Here is a 13,505-nt window from a genome sequence, read left to right on the forward strand (position 1 = left end):
TTATACCACCTTGGAAACCCAAGGAGGACTCGCTATGAGTCAGGACCGGCTCAGCGGCACATAACAACAACAACAACAACAACAATTTAGGAATAAATCTTACCAGGGACACAAAAGACCTATACAAAGAAAACTATAAAAACCTACTTCAAGAAACCATAAGAGATCTACATAAATGGAAGAACATGGTGAAACTGTCAATTCTACCCAAAGCAATGTATACATTCAATGCAATCCCAATCCAGATCCCATCAACGTATTTTAAGGATATGGAAAAACCAATCACTAACTTTATATGGAAAGGAAAGAGACCTTGGATAAGCAGAGCACTATTGAAGAAGAGGAACAATGTAGGAGGTCTCACGCTTCTGGATCTCAAGACCTACTATACAGCCACAGTAGTCAAAACTGCCTGATATTGGTATAATGACAGACACAAACCAATGGAATAGAATTGAGAACCCAGAAATAGATCCATTGAGCTATGGTCACCTGATCTTTGACAAAGGGCCAAAATCCATTAAATGGGGAAGAGAATGTTTAATAAATGGTGCTGGCAAAATTAGATATCCATTTGCAGGAAAATGAAACAAGATCTGTATCTCACACCATACACAAACACTAACTCCAGATGGATCAAACACTTAAATGTGAAACCTAACACTATAAAGTTCTTCAAGGAAAAACTAGGGGCAAATTTGGGGCCATAATATATGGCATAAATGGACTATCAAGCATAACCCAAAATGCACAAACAGCAGAAGAGAAACTAGATGAATCAGACCTTCTAAAAATTAAATTTTAATGTGCTTCCAAAGACTTCTCCAGAAGAGTCAAAAGAGAACCTACAGGTTGGGAAAGAATATTTGGCAATGACATATCTGACAAGGGACTTATCTCTAGAATTTACAGAAAACTCTAACACCTCAATAAAAAAAGGACAAATAATCCAATTAAATAATGGGCAGAAGCCATGAATAGACACTTCACCAAAGAGGATATTCAGGCGACCAACAAACATATGAAGAAAGGCTTGCGATCATTAGCCATTAGAGAGATGCAAATCAAAACAACAATGAGATACCATCTTGCCCCAGCACTAGTAGCAAAGTTCAACAAGACAAAAAATAACAAATGCTGACGAGAATGTGGAGAGATTGGAATTCTCATACACTGCTGGTGGGACAGTCAAATGATACAACCACTGTGGAAAGCAGTATGGTGATTCCTTAAAAAGTTGGAATTAGAAATATCATTTGACCCAGCCACTCCATTACTAGGTATACATTCTAAAGAAATGAGAGCCATGACAAAAAGAGACATATGCACATCCATGTTCATCACAGCACTATTTACAATAGCCAAAAGATGGAAATAACCTAGGTATCCATCAACTGAGGAATGGATAACCAAACATGGTACATATGCGCAATGGAATACTATGTAACCCTAAAGAATAATGTAGAATTTGCAAAACACTGTATAATGTGAATGAACTTGGAGGACATTTTGCTGAGTGAAATAAGTCAATCACAGAAAGACAAATATTATGTTGTTGTTAAGTGCCATAGAGTCATCTCCTACTCATGGCGACCCTATGCACCGCAGAATGAAACACTGCCCAGTCCTGAGCCAGCTCCACAATTCTTGCTACACTTGAGTCCATCGCCGCCGCCGTTGTGTCAATCCACTTCGTTGAGGGCCTTCCCCTCTTTCGTCGACCCTCCACCTTACCAAGCATGACATCCTTCTCCAGGGAATGGTCTCTTCTAACAACATGACCCAAATACGTGCGATGAAGCCTGGCCATTCTCACCTCCAAGGAGCATTCTGGCTGCACTTCCTCCAGGACAGACCTGTTAGTTCTTTTAGCAGTCCATGGTACTTTCAGTATTCTTTGCCAACACCAAAGCTCAAAAGCATCAACTCTTCTTCGGTCTTCTGAAGAACAAAGTAAGAGGCTTCACACTTTCTGATCTCAGAACCTACTATACAGCCATGGTAGTCAATACAGCCTGGTATTGGTACAACACATAAATCAATGGAACAAAATCGAGAGCCCAAAAGTAAATCTATCCACCTACTGGCAGCTTATCTTTGGCAAAGGGTTGAAGTCCATTAAATGAGGAAGAGACATTCTCTTTAATAAATGGTGATTGCAAAACTGGATATCCATTTTCAGAAAAATTAAACAGGATCCATACCTCATACCATACACAAAAACTAACTCAAAATGGATCAAAGATCTAAATGTGAAACCTAAAACCGTTGACTTGATTCTACAATTGACGCCAATGGAAGCAGCAGTCAGGACATTAGATGACCTGTAGTACTGGGTAGGTCAGCCGTGAAGGAACTCTTTCAAGTGTTGAGGAGCAAAAATGTCTCCTTGAGGACTAAGGTGCACCTGACACAAGCCATGATATTTTCAATCGCCTCGTATGCATGTGAGAGCTGGACGATGAATAAGGAAGACTGAAGAAGACTTGATGCTTTTGAGTTGTGGTGCTGGCGAAGAATGCTGAAAGTACTATGGACTGCTAAAAGAACTATCAGATCTGTCCTGGAGAAAGTGTGGCCGAAATGCTCCTTGGAAATGAGAATGGCCAGCCTTCCTCTCACCTACTTTCGTCATGTTGTCGGAAGGGACCATTCCCTGGAGAAGGATATCATGCTTGGTAAGGTGGAGGGTTGACGAAAGAGGGGAAAGCCTTCAATGAGATGGATTGACACGGTGGCTGCAACGATGGGCTCAAGTATAGCAGGGATAGCTGGCGTGGGATCAGGCTGTTTCGTTCTGTTGTGCATGGGGTCGCTATGAGTCAGAAACGACTCGAGGGCATCTAACAACAACAAAAACGAAACTAAAATTCATGGAAGAAAAACATAGAGACAAATGTAAGGGGCCCTAATTTATGGCATAAATCGACTATCAAACATACTGAAAATGCACAAACAACAGAATATAAACTAGATAAGTGGGACCTCCTAAAAATACTTATGCTCATCAAAAAACTTTACCAAAAGAGTAAAAGAGAATCTACAGACTGGGGAAAAATAGGATTTTCTTGGCTATGAGTCAGGGCCGACTCGACGGCACATAACAACAACAACATAATCTTTATGAAAACAGATCATCAGATCTTTCTCCCAAGGAACCACTGGGTGGAGTTGAACCACCACCACTTCAGTTAGAAGCTGAGTACTTAACTATTGTGCCACCAGGGCTTCTTGAGAAAAGAATATAAACAGGCAATTCAAAGAAGAGGAAATCCTGAAGCTGTAAGCTGTAAGTATAGGAAGATGTTCAAACTCAGTGGGAATCTGAAAAATAAAAATTAAAACAACATTGAAAAATAATTGTATATCCTCTAGATGTACAGCATTAGAAAGTTGGACCATGACCAGTAAGCAGGGACAAGCTTAGAGGAGCCCTCATGTGTTACAAGTGAGGGGGTAAAGATGGAGGTGCAGCCACACTGATGGCCTTTGCCCCATGTACCACCAATAACCCCGTGTCAGGAACCCAGAGCCTCCACAGGATTATGGAAATATGGGGTTTAATATAGGAATTAGAGTTTATGCAGATGTGGGAAGACTGAGACAGTGAAGGTCTGAAAGCAGGGTTGGAGACCAGAGAACAGTAATTAATCATGTCGGCCTGAAGCCTGGTGGGAGCAGGCAGGCTGATCATGAATGCGTCATTGTGTGTATGTGTGTGTGTGTCTGGCTGCCTCTGCAGGCCTGCAGCCAGTAACTGTGGACTCCACTATCAGTCAGAAGACTTTTCTAGGATCCCCCAACAATTTATCTTCCCAAACTTTCTCCTAAACAACAAACTTCCAAATACCTTATGCTACTTGTAAATAGAATTGCTCCCCATTCTCCAAACTCAATTGAACTTAGTGCCATTTCACTCTAACAAAGATAATGGCAGATAGTGAATCAACCATTTTTTCAAAAAAATGGATTTTTAGAACAGTTTTATCTTTACAGCCAAAATGTGCAGAAAGTACAGAGTTCCCATATAACCCCTGGCTCCCTGCACTATTTCTCCAATTATTAACATCTTGCTTTCCTATGATACATTTGTTTTAATTGATGAACCAATATTAATACATTATTATGAACTAAACCAAACTCACTGCCATCAAGTTGATTCCAACTCATAGTGACCCATGTTGGGTTTCCAAGGCGATAAATCTTTGCAGAAGTAGATTGCCCCATCTTCCTTCTGTGGAGTGGCTGGTGGGTTTGAACCAAAACCTTCTGGTTAACAGTCAAGTGCCTTAGGCATTGCACCTCCAGAGCTCCATTATTAACTAAAGTCCATAGTTTACATTAGGTTTACTCTTTGTGCTATACAGTCCTTTGGATATTGACAAATGCGTAATGTCAGGTATCCACCAATGCAGTATTATACAGAATCGATTCACTGCCCTAAAAATGACCTTGTTCTACCCATTCATCACTTCCCTCCCCCTACCTCCCTGACAACCACTGATTTTTCACTCTTTCTATAGTTTTGTCCTTTCCAGAATGCCGTATAGTTAGAATTATGCAGCATGTGACATTTTCAGAGAGGCTTCTTTCATTTAGCAATAAGTGAAATATCCTTGTCTTTTTGTGGCTTGATAACAAATCCAAGTATCTTCATCTTTAGTAATCCCTAGTCTAAGTCATGGACCAATGAGCAAGATCATGATAAATGGAGAAAATATTAAAATTGTCAAAGATTTCATTTTATTTGGATCCACAGTCAATGCCCATGAAAGCAGCAGTCAATAAATCATACAGTGCACTGCATTGGACAAATCTGCTGCAAGAGATCTCTTTAAAGTGTTAAAAAGCAGAGATGTCACTTCAAGGACTAAGATGTGTCTGACCAAAGCCATGGTACTTTCAATTGCCTTATATATATGTGATAACCAGAAGGCTGGTGGTTCAAACCCACCAGCCACTCCTCGGAAGGAAGATGGGGCAATCTACTTCCGTAGTGATACTGCTTTGGAAGCCCAAGGAGGGGTCGCTATGAGTCGGGTCTGACTCGACGGCACATAACAACAACAACAACAAATATATATGTGAAAGCTGGATAATAAATAAGGAAGATCAAAGAAGCATTGATGTTTTTGAATTATGGTATTGGTGAAGAATATTAAATATACCATGGGCTTCCAGAATAACAAATAAGTCTGTATTGGAAGGAGTAAAGCCAGAATTCTCCTTAGAAATGAGGATGGTGAGACTTTGTCTCACAAGCTTAGTACAAGTCATCAGGAGAGACCAGTCCTTGGAGAAGGACATCACACTTAGTAGAGGGTCGGGGAAAAAGAAGACTCTCAGTGAGATGGATTGATACCATGGCTGCAACAATGGGCTCAAACATAACAACAATTATGAGGATGGTGTAGGATGAGAGTGTCTCAACCTGTTGTACATAGGGTGGCTATGAATCGTAAATGACTCAGCAGCACCTAACAACAGTCCACGTCATCCTGGGCTCCTACATCAAGAACTGTGTCACTTTAGTCCAGAGAGATTTATCATTGTGAAGATAGGGCAACCATTCTGCCATTAAGGTGGATATGTGAGATGTACTACCCCTAGGAACAAGAAGAGAAATCTTGCCACACAGAGGACACAGAAAGCCCTCCTTCCACCTGGTGAGAAGATGACAGGTGGGCAGAGCAAAGAAGTTAAATGCATGTCTTCTCACTTTCCCTTGCAGGATGTGGGGCCTCAGTAGAATGATCCAGATAGGTGTGAGGAATCCCAGGAACTATGTGGGTGTAGGTGGTCCACCAGCTGGGCATAGTTTAGGGAAGGTGTACTTGTGTTTGTTTGCTGCCACACTGAGAGTGAGGATGGAGTGATGATGCAGCCATGGTGCAGGGAGGTGGCTCAGACAAGACTGAAGCTGAGTGCCTGACCATCCAAGGCCTAGGAGGTGTATGATGAGTATCTGAAAGTTCAGTCATGCTCAGTGAGCAAATACAGAGTGCTGAGATGGCTAGTGGAGCAGCATAGGCTTTGGATCTGGATGAAGAGTCCATAATAAGGGAGATCTTGCTCCTGGAGGCCAAAGGCCAGGACCATGGATTTGCCAAAAAACAGATGGACTCTGCTATACCTCCGCAGTCACCAGTCCAGGAACAAATCTAGACCAAGTGCTCAATGCAAAGACCAGCCAGCATGGATTCGAGGGCCCTGTTTCTACTATGCTACAAAGTCACCTAAGGCAGGAGGGACTGAGCTGCTGTTAATTGGTTATATAAATTTTCTACACTTAGGAAGCACAAAGGCTTATAAGAAAGATCAAAGAAGCTGCCTTTTTCCAGCTCTGGTAGCATAGTGCCTAAGGTACCTGACTGCTAACCAGAAGGCTGATGGTTCAAACCCACCAGTCACTCCTCAGAAGGAAGGTTGGGCAATCTACTTCCGTAGTGATACTGCTTCGGAAACCTAAGGAGGGGTCGCCATGAGTCGGGGCTGACTCGACGGTACATAACAACAACAACATGTCTGAGACGTGTGGGCTAATTATTCACCTTGCTATAATATATTTCTTATACTGTTCACACAAGAAATGTCCTACTTCCTCTCCCTTCCTGTTAAAAGTAATTAATCTTTCAAAGCCCAACCCAAGTGCTGTCCCTTTGGTGACATTTTCTCCAATGTTTGCAGTCAGAATTAATCAAAACCTTTCTCTTTTATGAAATTTTCTCCAATGCCTTTGGTTAAAATTAATTGAGTTTCCTCTGGTCTCCTACAGTATCTTGAGGATGGATGCTTCTAGCATCACTTCTGTGGTGTCTTGAAACAGAGATAGATGTCTCCCTTAATAGATTTTAAGCTCTTGGAGAAAGGAACTATATACCTTATTCATCTCCATACTCCTGATGGCATCCCACTCAAATGCTTGGTCGCTATGAGTTGGGGCCGACTCGACGGCACATAACAACAACAACAACAAATAAATAAGATAGTTTCATCCTGTTGAGTTCAGCCAATAAATGAATCTTTGATGATGGAATTTCAGTATTAGCAAGCCTCTGGGAGAGGTTGGGGAGGAGTTGGAGAGCCCACGCAACACCCTGGGCCACCTCCATGAGGACCCTCTCCCACTTGGGTTGAGACTGAGGATTGAACCGTCTAATTACTATTCTGTGTTAGGATCTCTGATCCTCCTGCACTGAGTCAAGCCAAAGTCTGAATCCCTTCCAGTTCTTCTGCATTCCCCAAGACTAATATTCCCCCCACTACCCTAAGGTCTTCTCACTCAGAACCAGTGTGAGCTTTGCACTCCCTGGTTGTCCTCAGAAGACCCAAGTCCTCCTGGGTTGGATTCCTGACAATATCTCTACCCAGAAGGCTCAGCCCAGGGGCCACCTGACTCTTAATCCAGAAACATTGTTGATTGCAAGTGAGTAAAAGCTTTTGTTAATGTTTGACAAGCACAAGTTTTTGTTTTTCCTCATTCTAGGCTAGGTTCTCTAGAAAAGCAAAACCAGTAAAGCTTATATATATATAGAGAGAGAGAAGAGAGAGAGGGAGGAAGGGAGGGAGAGAGAAATTTAACTCAGGGAAACACTGTGCATAGTTGTAGGGGCTGGCAAATCCCAAGTTTGTGGATCAAAAGTGAAGCTGGAGGCGTTTCCTGACTCACGCAGCTGCAGGGGCTGATGAACTCAAGATCAGCGAGCAGTATAGCAGGTTTTTGGCTTCCATAGATGACAAATCCAAGATTGGCAGGTAATATTGCAGGTTCAGCTCCAAAAGCCAGCTGATGATGATAAGCTAGATGAGTATCCAGATCCAATAGAAAGTCGAGAATTTTCCAGGACATCCATATATATATACATATATTAGAAGCAGGCCACATGCCTAGAGGTGACTGCCTTACATCAGATCTCATCATGGAAACAGCCACACCACAGCTGCTTAAACCACTCAGAACTGTGTTGTTATGTGCCGTCGAGTGGGGCCCAACTCATAGCAACCCCTCCTTGAGTTTCCAAGGCAGTATCACTACGGAAGTAGATTGCCCAACCTGCTTTCCAAGAAGTGGCTGGTAGGTTTGAACCACCAGCCTTCTGGTTAGCAGTCAAGTGCCTTAGGCACTACACTACTGGAGCTTATATACATACATACATACATACATATGTACATATATATATATACATACATACACACACACACACACACACACATGATGAATCCAAGATTTAAGAAATACTTTACTGAAGCATAACATATATGTAGGAGCTCTGGTAGCATAGTGCTTAAGGCACTTGACGGCTCACCAGAAGGCTGGCGGTTCAAACCCACCAGCCACTCCTCAGAAGGAAGGTTGGGCAATCTACTTCCGTAGTGATACTGCCTCGGAAACCCAAGGAGGGGTCGCTATGAGTCGGGGCCGACTCAACGGCAAACAACAACAACAACAACATGTGTGTGTGTGTGTGTGTGTATAAGTACACAAATGATAAGTGTAAAGCTCAATAAATTCTTATAGAGTGCACCTACCAATGTGACATACCAATAAACGTTATCAATATAAGCCAGCTCAAGAACTGGAACAGGATCCCACAGTTGTTGAAATCTTGCAGTGTGCCAGATGAAACTGAGTGCTGAGCTTTTGACCCACAGGACCCTGTACCTGTGGCATAGGTATCAACAATGCTTCTCACCTGACTGTCATGAAGGGGTTTCAAAATCTCTTACAGTGTTATCTTAACTGCAATCTAAATTTGTACAAAGAAGATCTTGTCTTGCACAGTTGAAGGCTTCTGGAGAGCAGAGCCCTCAGTTGTACGCTAGTCACTCTGTAGTATAGTTTGAATGACCAGATCTGGACATGCAGGTATACCAACCCCAGGCCAGAAGCTCTAAAGCCTCCTTCTGTACTTTTCAGATGTCACATTAACACAAACGACCAGGGTCTCCACTCAAACACAAACACCAGTTGCCATCAAGAAGGTTCTGATTCATGGTAACTCCATGTGTGTCTGAGTAGAACTGTACTTGAAAGCATTTTCAAAGGCTAATTTTTTAGAAGTAGATCACCAGGTGTTTCTTCTGAGACATCTCTGATTGGACTGAACTTCCAGCCTTTTAGTTAGTAGCCACTCACACTAACCATTTGTACCACCTGTGGATAGTCAAGCACAAGAATAACATTATTTCCTCTATCCTACAGCCATGAGACAGTCCTGGGATGTAGAAAGTAGTAATCCAGCTCACGTATTCATCCAAGAAGCAGGCACTAAACATCTACCTTAGCCAGGAATGACAAGGGAGGCATAGTCATTACCCCTCACAGAGAAAGTTCAGGCACCCAAAAGATCAAAAATTGGCAAGAAAACCGCCATAGAGTTCAGACCCACTGCTTCATCCCTGCTCCGGCCCAGGCACTCCCCAGAGAAGGAGTTTGGGGCTGTCTCCTAGTCTGATGGCAGATAAGAATGCTCCTTAACCAGCTATCTTTGCTCTTTTGCAGGCCCTGCTATCCCAGTGGGTGTGGATGTGCAGGTGGAGAGCCTGGATAGCATCTCTGAGGTGGACATGGTATGTAAAGCATTTAGCTGGGCAGCTTCCAGGGAGTGACCATATGGCTGAGATCCTGTGGGAGCTTTGGGGTGTTGGTGGCACTTTGTTCTTGCAGGCTGTGCCTGTGTGGGTAGCGACAGGAGCTGGAGGTAATACAAATGGGGCTTGGAAGTTGGCCTGGGTGAACTAAAATCTAGAGCTGCGGGTTCTCAAATTCACGGGCAGAATAACTTGGGGAGTTGGTTAAGTGCAGATTCGTGGGCCCAACCCCAGATCTCCTGACTCAGAATCTCTGGGAGTGAGGACCAGGACTCTGCATTTTGAACACACTCCTCAAGTCATCAGGTGAGCCACACTTGGGGCAGCAGTAGAGGTAGACATTTTCAGATTGAAATCCTGCAGTCCTTTGATTCTCACTGCCTACCATGAACAGAGCTTGCCAGCATGTTTGTTGGCAGTGCCCACCATGCCAGAGTGGCACAGTGCTCACTTCTGTCCTACTACCACTTGCATACCCCCTCTGGGCCATCCTGCAGGGGCTTGCCCATGGATAGTAGCCCCAGCCCACCTACCTCTCAGCCCCATCTCTACTGTTCACTCCCTCTGGTGAGCTCCTCCTTTAGTTTCCAAACTTCATGATTCTTCTGTCTCAGAGACCCTCATACATGCTCTTGTCCAGGCTGTCCCCACAGCTATCTCTTTCTCATCCTTCAGGTCTCAGCTGAAATGAGGCCACCTGATCTAGAGAGTCTGTTTTTATCATTCTTTTTTTTTTTTTCATAGCTGACATCATCATTTATAAGTCTGCTATCTTTATAATTCTTCCATAATAGACTATAAGCATCATGAGTGCAGGAACATGTCTTTTACTGCCACCTCTATATCTCTAAGACCTAGCCCAGAGTGGGCCTCTCTCAAAATGTGTGTGGAATGGAAGTAGGGGAGGCTCTCCTTCCCCCCCTGCAATGTCATCAGGTGCGTTGGAACAGTGGCAGCCTTCCTGGCACCTACTGGACCTGGCACAGAGGAGCTGATATGCTGCTAATGCTGCATGCCTGAGGCATACATCGTTGCAGCACCTGGTAAAAGATGGTGTCTATGCGTGAAAAGTGCCAGCAGTGTCAGACTGCCTGTTCTGGTTACCTAGTGCCACTCTGACAAGAATATACCACAAATGGGATGGCCTTAACAAACAGGAGTTTATTCTCTCACAGTTTGGAGGCCTTAAGTCCAAGTTCAAAGTGCCAGACTCTAGGGGCTGGGTGAAAGTCCCCCAACCTTGGGGTCCAGCTCTGCCTCCTGCTCCTGGCCCACTGAAGCTAGAGGTGTTTCTTCACTCAGACAACTGCTGGCTGCTGAGGCTGAGAAGCCCAAGGTTGAGAAGTAAAGAGGTACAGTCCCAATGTTACCAAACCACATGGCAGGCCATTAACTTAAGTCCATTGTAAGTCTCAAGGTTGCCAGACCGTGGCAGACCACAATCCAAAGGCAGCTACTCAGCTGCTTGTGCTAGATCCCACCATGGAGTTGACTGGGGAATAACTACCACCAGCTGCCCAGCCACTCAACCAGGCCCAGCCAAGTTGACACACAAACTTAACTACCACACTACCCAATAAGTAAGGTAAGCATAGGCTTACTTGTGCTTACTTACGAATCTGTAATGAGCAATTTCATACTGATGTGTTGAAACCCACGTGAAATTGTTCACTATAGATTGGCCGATGAACACAAGTAAGCCTGTTCTTACCTTACTTACTGGGTAATCCACTCCTGGGTAGAGGTGTGACAAATGTTAGAGCACATACTCTCAACTCCTTGGGAGGACCCAACAGCTGGACATAGCTCCAGAAACAGCTGGGTCTGAGGCCAGCCTGGCTGTCCTAGCCTTGAGCCAACCCAGATGTCTGCTCTGGATGTAAAGACCCTACTATCCCATGACACTCAGGATCCCAGGGGAAGGGGTCCAGAATGACTTGCTCCCCCAAACCAACCACCAGCTGATAGGAAATCAGGCAGACCCCAGCAAAATAAAGTTGTAGGCAGGTGATATCCAAGCTGGTCATGCATAGCTGGTGTTTGTATCTCTGCAATGTGGCACTTGCCTAAGCAACGTTCCTCAGATCATGCACTCCAACTGTGTGTCCTGGAAGAGCTAAAGGTGACATTTGGCAAGGCCTCTCCCTATCCATATATTGGTCATTCTCCTTGTGTGTGGAAAGGGAGGTCACAGCAAGGGCTGGTGCACTGGAGGCCAGGATCAGTCTGGGGACAGTCATATGGCATTATTTCAGTGCCTATCCTCTTCTCCCTTCCTAGGGCTCCCTCTTGGCCCTCTGCCACTTTGTACTCTTTTTGTCCTTCCCCCACCTGCTTCCACAAGAGGATTTTTAGGTAGTTATTTGCTTATTTGCACCTTGTGTCTTAGCTCTGCTCATGGTATGAGGGTCAAACTCTTGGTTAAAGGCATCAATTATGCAGGTGGGGAGACACAAGATAAGCTTTCAAGTTGAGATCACAGTAAGTATGCAACTTCCCATCCATTCTTCCATTCATCTTTCCATTTTTCTATCCTGCATACATTTACTGAGCACCTACTATGTGCCTTGCCAGGTACTAAACTAGCATGGTGGCAAAGACACAATCCTGCCTTCAAGAATCTTGTAAGTCTAATGGCAGAAACCCTCCGGAGAAGAACATTTGACTGTCCAGCCTTCTGGTAGTGGCCACTAAACTGAAATCAAATCTTTAGCCAGGTAGGTAAGGATCCAAGTATGCAAAGGGCTAGGTGAGAGAGGGTAGGATTTTGGGGCAAAATTCTACTCTGCTGGCCACCAGGCAAGGTTGTTGGCATCATAGTTGTGGTTATCATTAGCAAAGCTTAGAGAGTGGGTTGCTCAGTCTCCTAGGCTCCAACTTCCTGACACACAAATAAACCATCGTCTTTTCGATTGCAGCAGTATTATTGTCACAGAGCTGCAGAACTATAACTTCTGGGGATTGGGTCCAAGGTGTCCATTACAATGGTCAATTGTAAGGAAGGGGTCTTCCTAAGCTGTCTCTCTCTGGTCTTGTCATGGCTCCCACAGGACTTCACCATGACCCTGTACCTGCGGCATTACTGGAAGGATGAGAGGCTGGCTTTCCCCAGCACCAGCAATAAGAGCATGACCTTCGACGGCCGGCTGGTGAAGAAGATCTGGGTCCCTGATATCTTCTTTGTTCACTCCAAAAGGTCATTCACCCATGATACTACCACTGACAATATCATGTTAAGGGTGTTCCCAGATGGTCACGTGCTGTACAGCATGAGGTAACTATACATAGGGTCATTGTTTCTTTGTCCAATGCTATTTCAATATGAGTGAGCAGACCACCCTCTGGCTCTGAAGCGTCTGTCATTATGATTAGGTCTGTGGGCCACATGGGATAATATGAACCTTCTGATGCCAGCCTGGGTAGGTGGTGACTTCCTTGTCATTGGAGCAACATAAGCTTGGGTTAGAAAACTACTTGATCCTGAATTAGTTGATGGAGACAATGACCTTCTATGTACCTTCTACCTGTGAGAGAGCTAATGAACCTTTCACATTATTACACTACTATGAGCCTTGCCAGGTAATAAAGACTGAAAAAATAATAACAATTGCTATTATTTATTGAATACTGCTGAAGATTGACTTCCGAGCTAACTTGAGTGATTTATACAGTCTTCTCTACATCTTCCTGGCCTGCTTCCAGGTTTCATTAAAATTAAACACTAAAAACAGACACTTACTGGCCTTGGGTAGAGGGTATGAATCCTGCCAAGTATCTCATGGTACCTCAGGAGAAGGGTGCAGGTGTGTGCCATTAACAAGCAACACCCAGAATGGCTGGGGGATGCATGCACCAGCGTAGTAAAGGGAATGCGAGGATACCACCAGCAGTATCTGCTACTGAAGACAAAACTC

At 44.1% G+C, this 13,505-nt stretch overlaps 1 protein-coding gene across 1 annotated transcript in view; it reads left to right on the top strand.

The window, feature by feature from the left end:
- LOC103205999 (gamma-aminobutyric acid type A receptor subunit rho2) overlaps window positions 1–13,505 on the top strand; it is a 66,329-nt gene that overhangs the window by 27,890 nt on the left and 24,934 nt on the right. Inside the window, exons 3-5 of the mRNA XM_007951443.1 lie at window positions 9,503–9,570; window positions 12,642–12,865; window positions 13,323–13,372. Of these exons, the coding sequence (XP_007949634.1) occupies window positions 9,503–9,570; window positions 12,642–12,865; window positions 13,323–13,372 (342 nt within the window). The remainder of the gene's footprint in view (window positions 1–9,502; window positions 9,571–12,641; window positions 12,866–13,322; window positions 13,373–13,505) is intronic.

Source organism: Orycteropus afer, unplaced genomic scaffold, assembly GCF_000298275.1.
Source record: "Orycteropus afer afer isolate SDZICR_OR568_19922 unplaced genomic scaffold, OryAfe1.0 scaffold00011, whole genome shotgun sequence".
Classification (NCBI taxonomy): Eukaryota; Metazoa; Chordata; class Mammalia; order Tubulidentata; family Orycteropodidae; genus Orycteropus; species Orycteropus afer.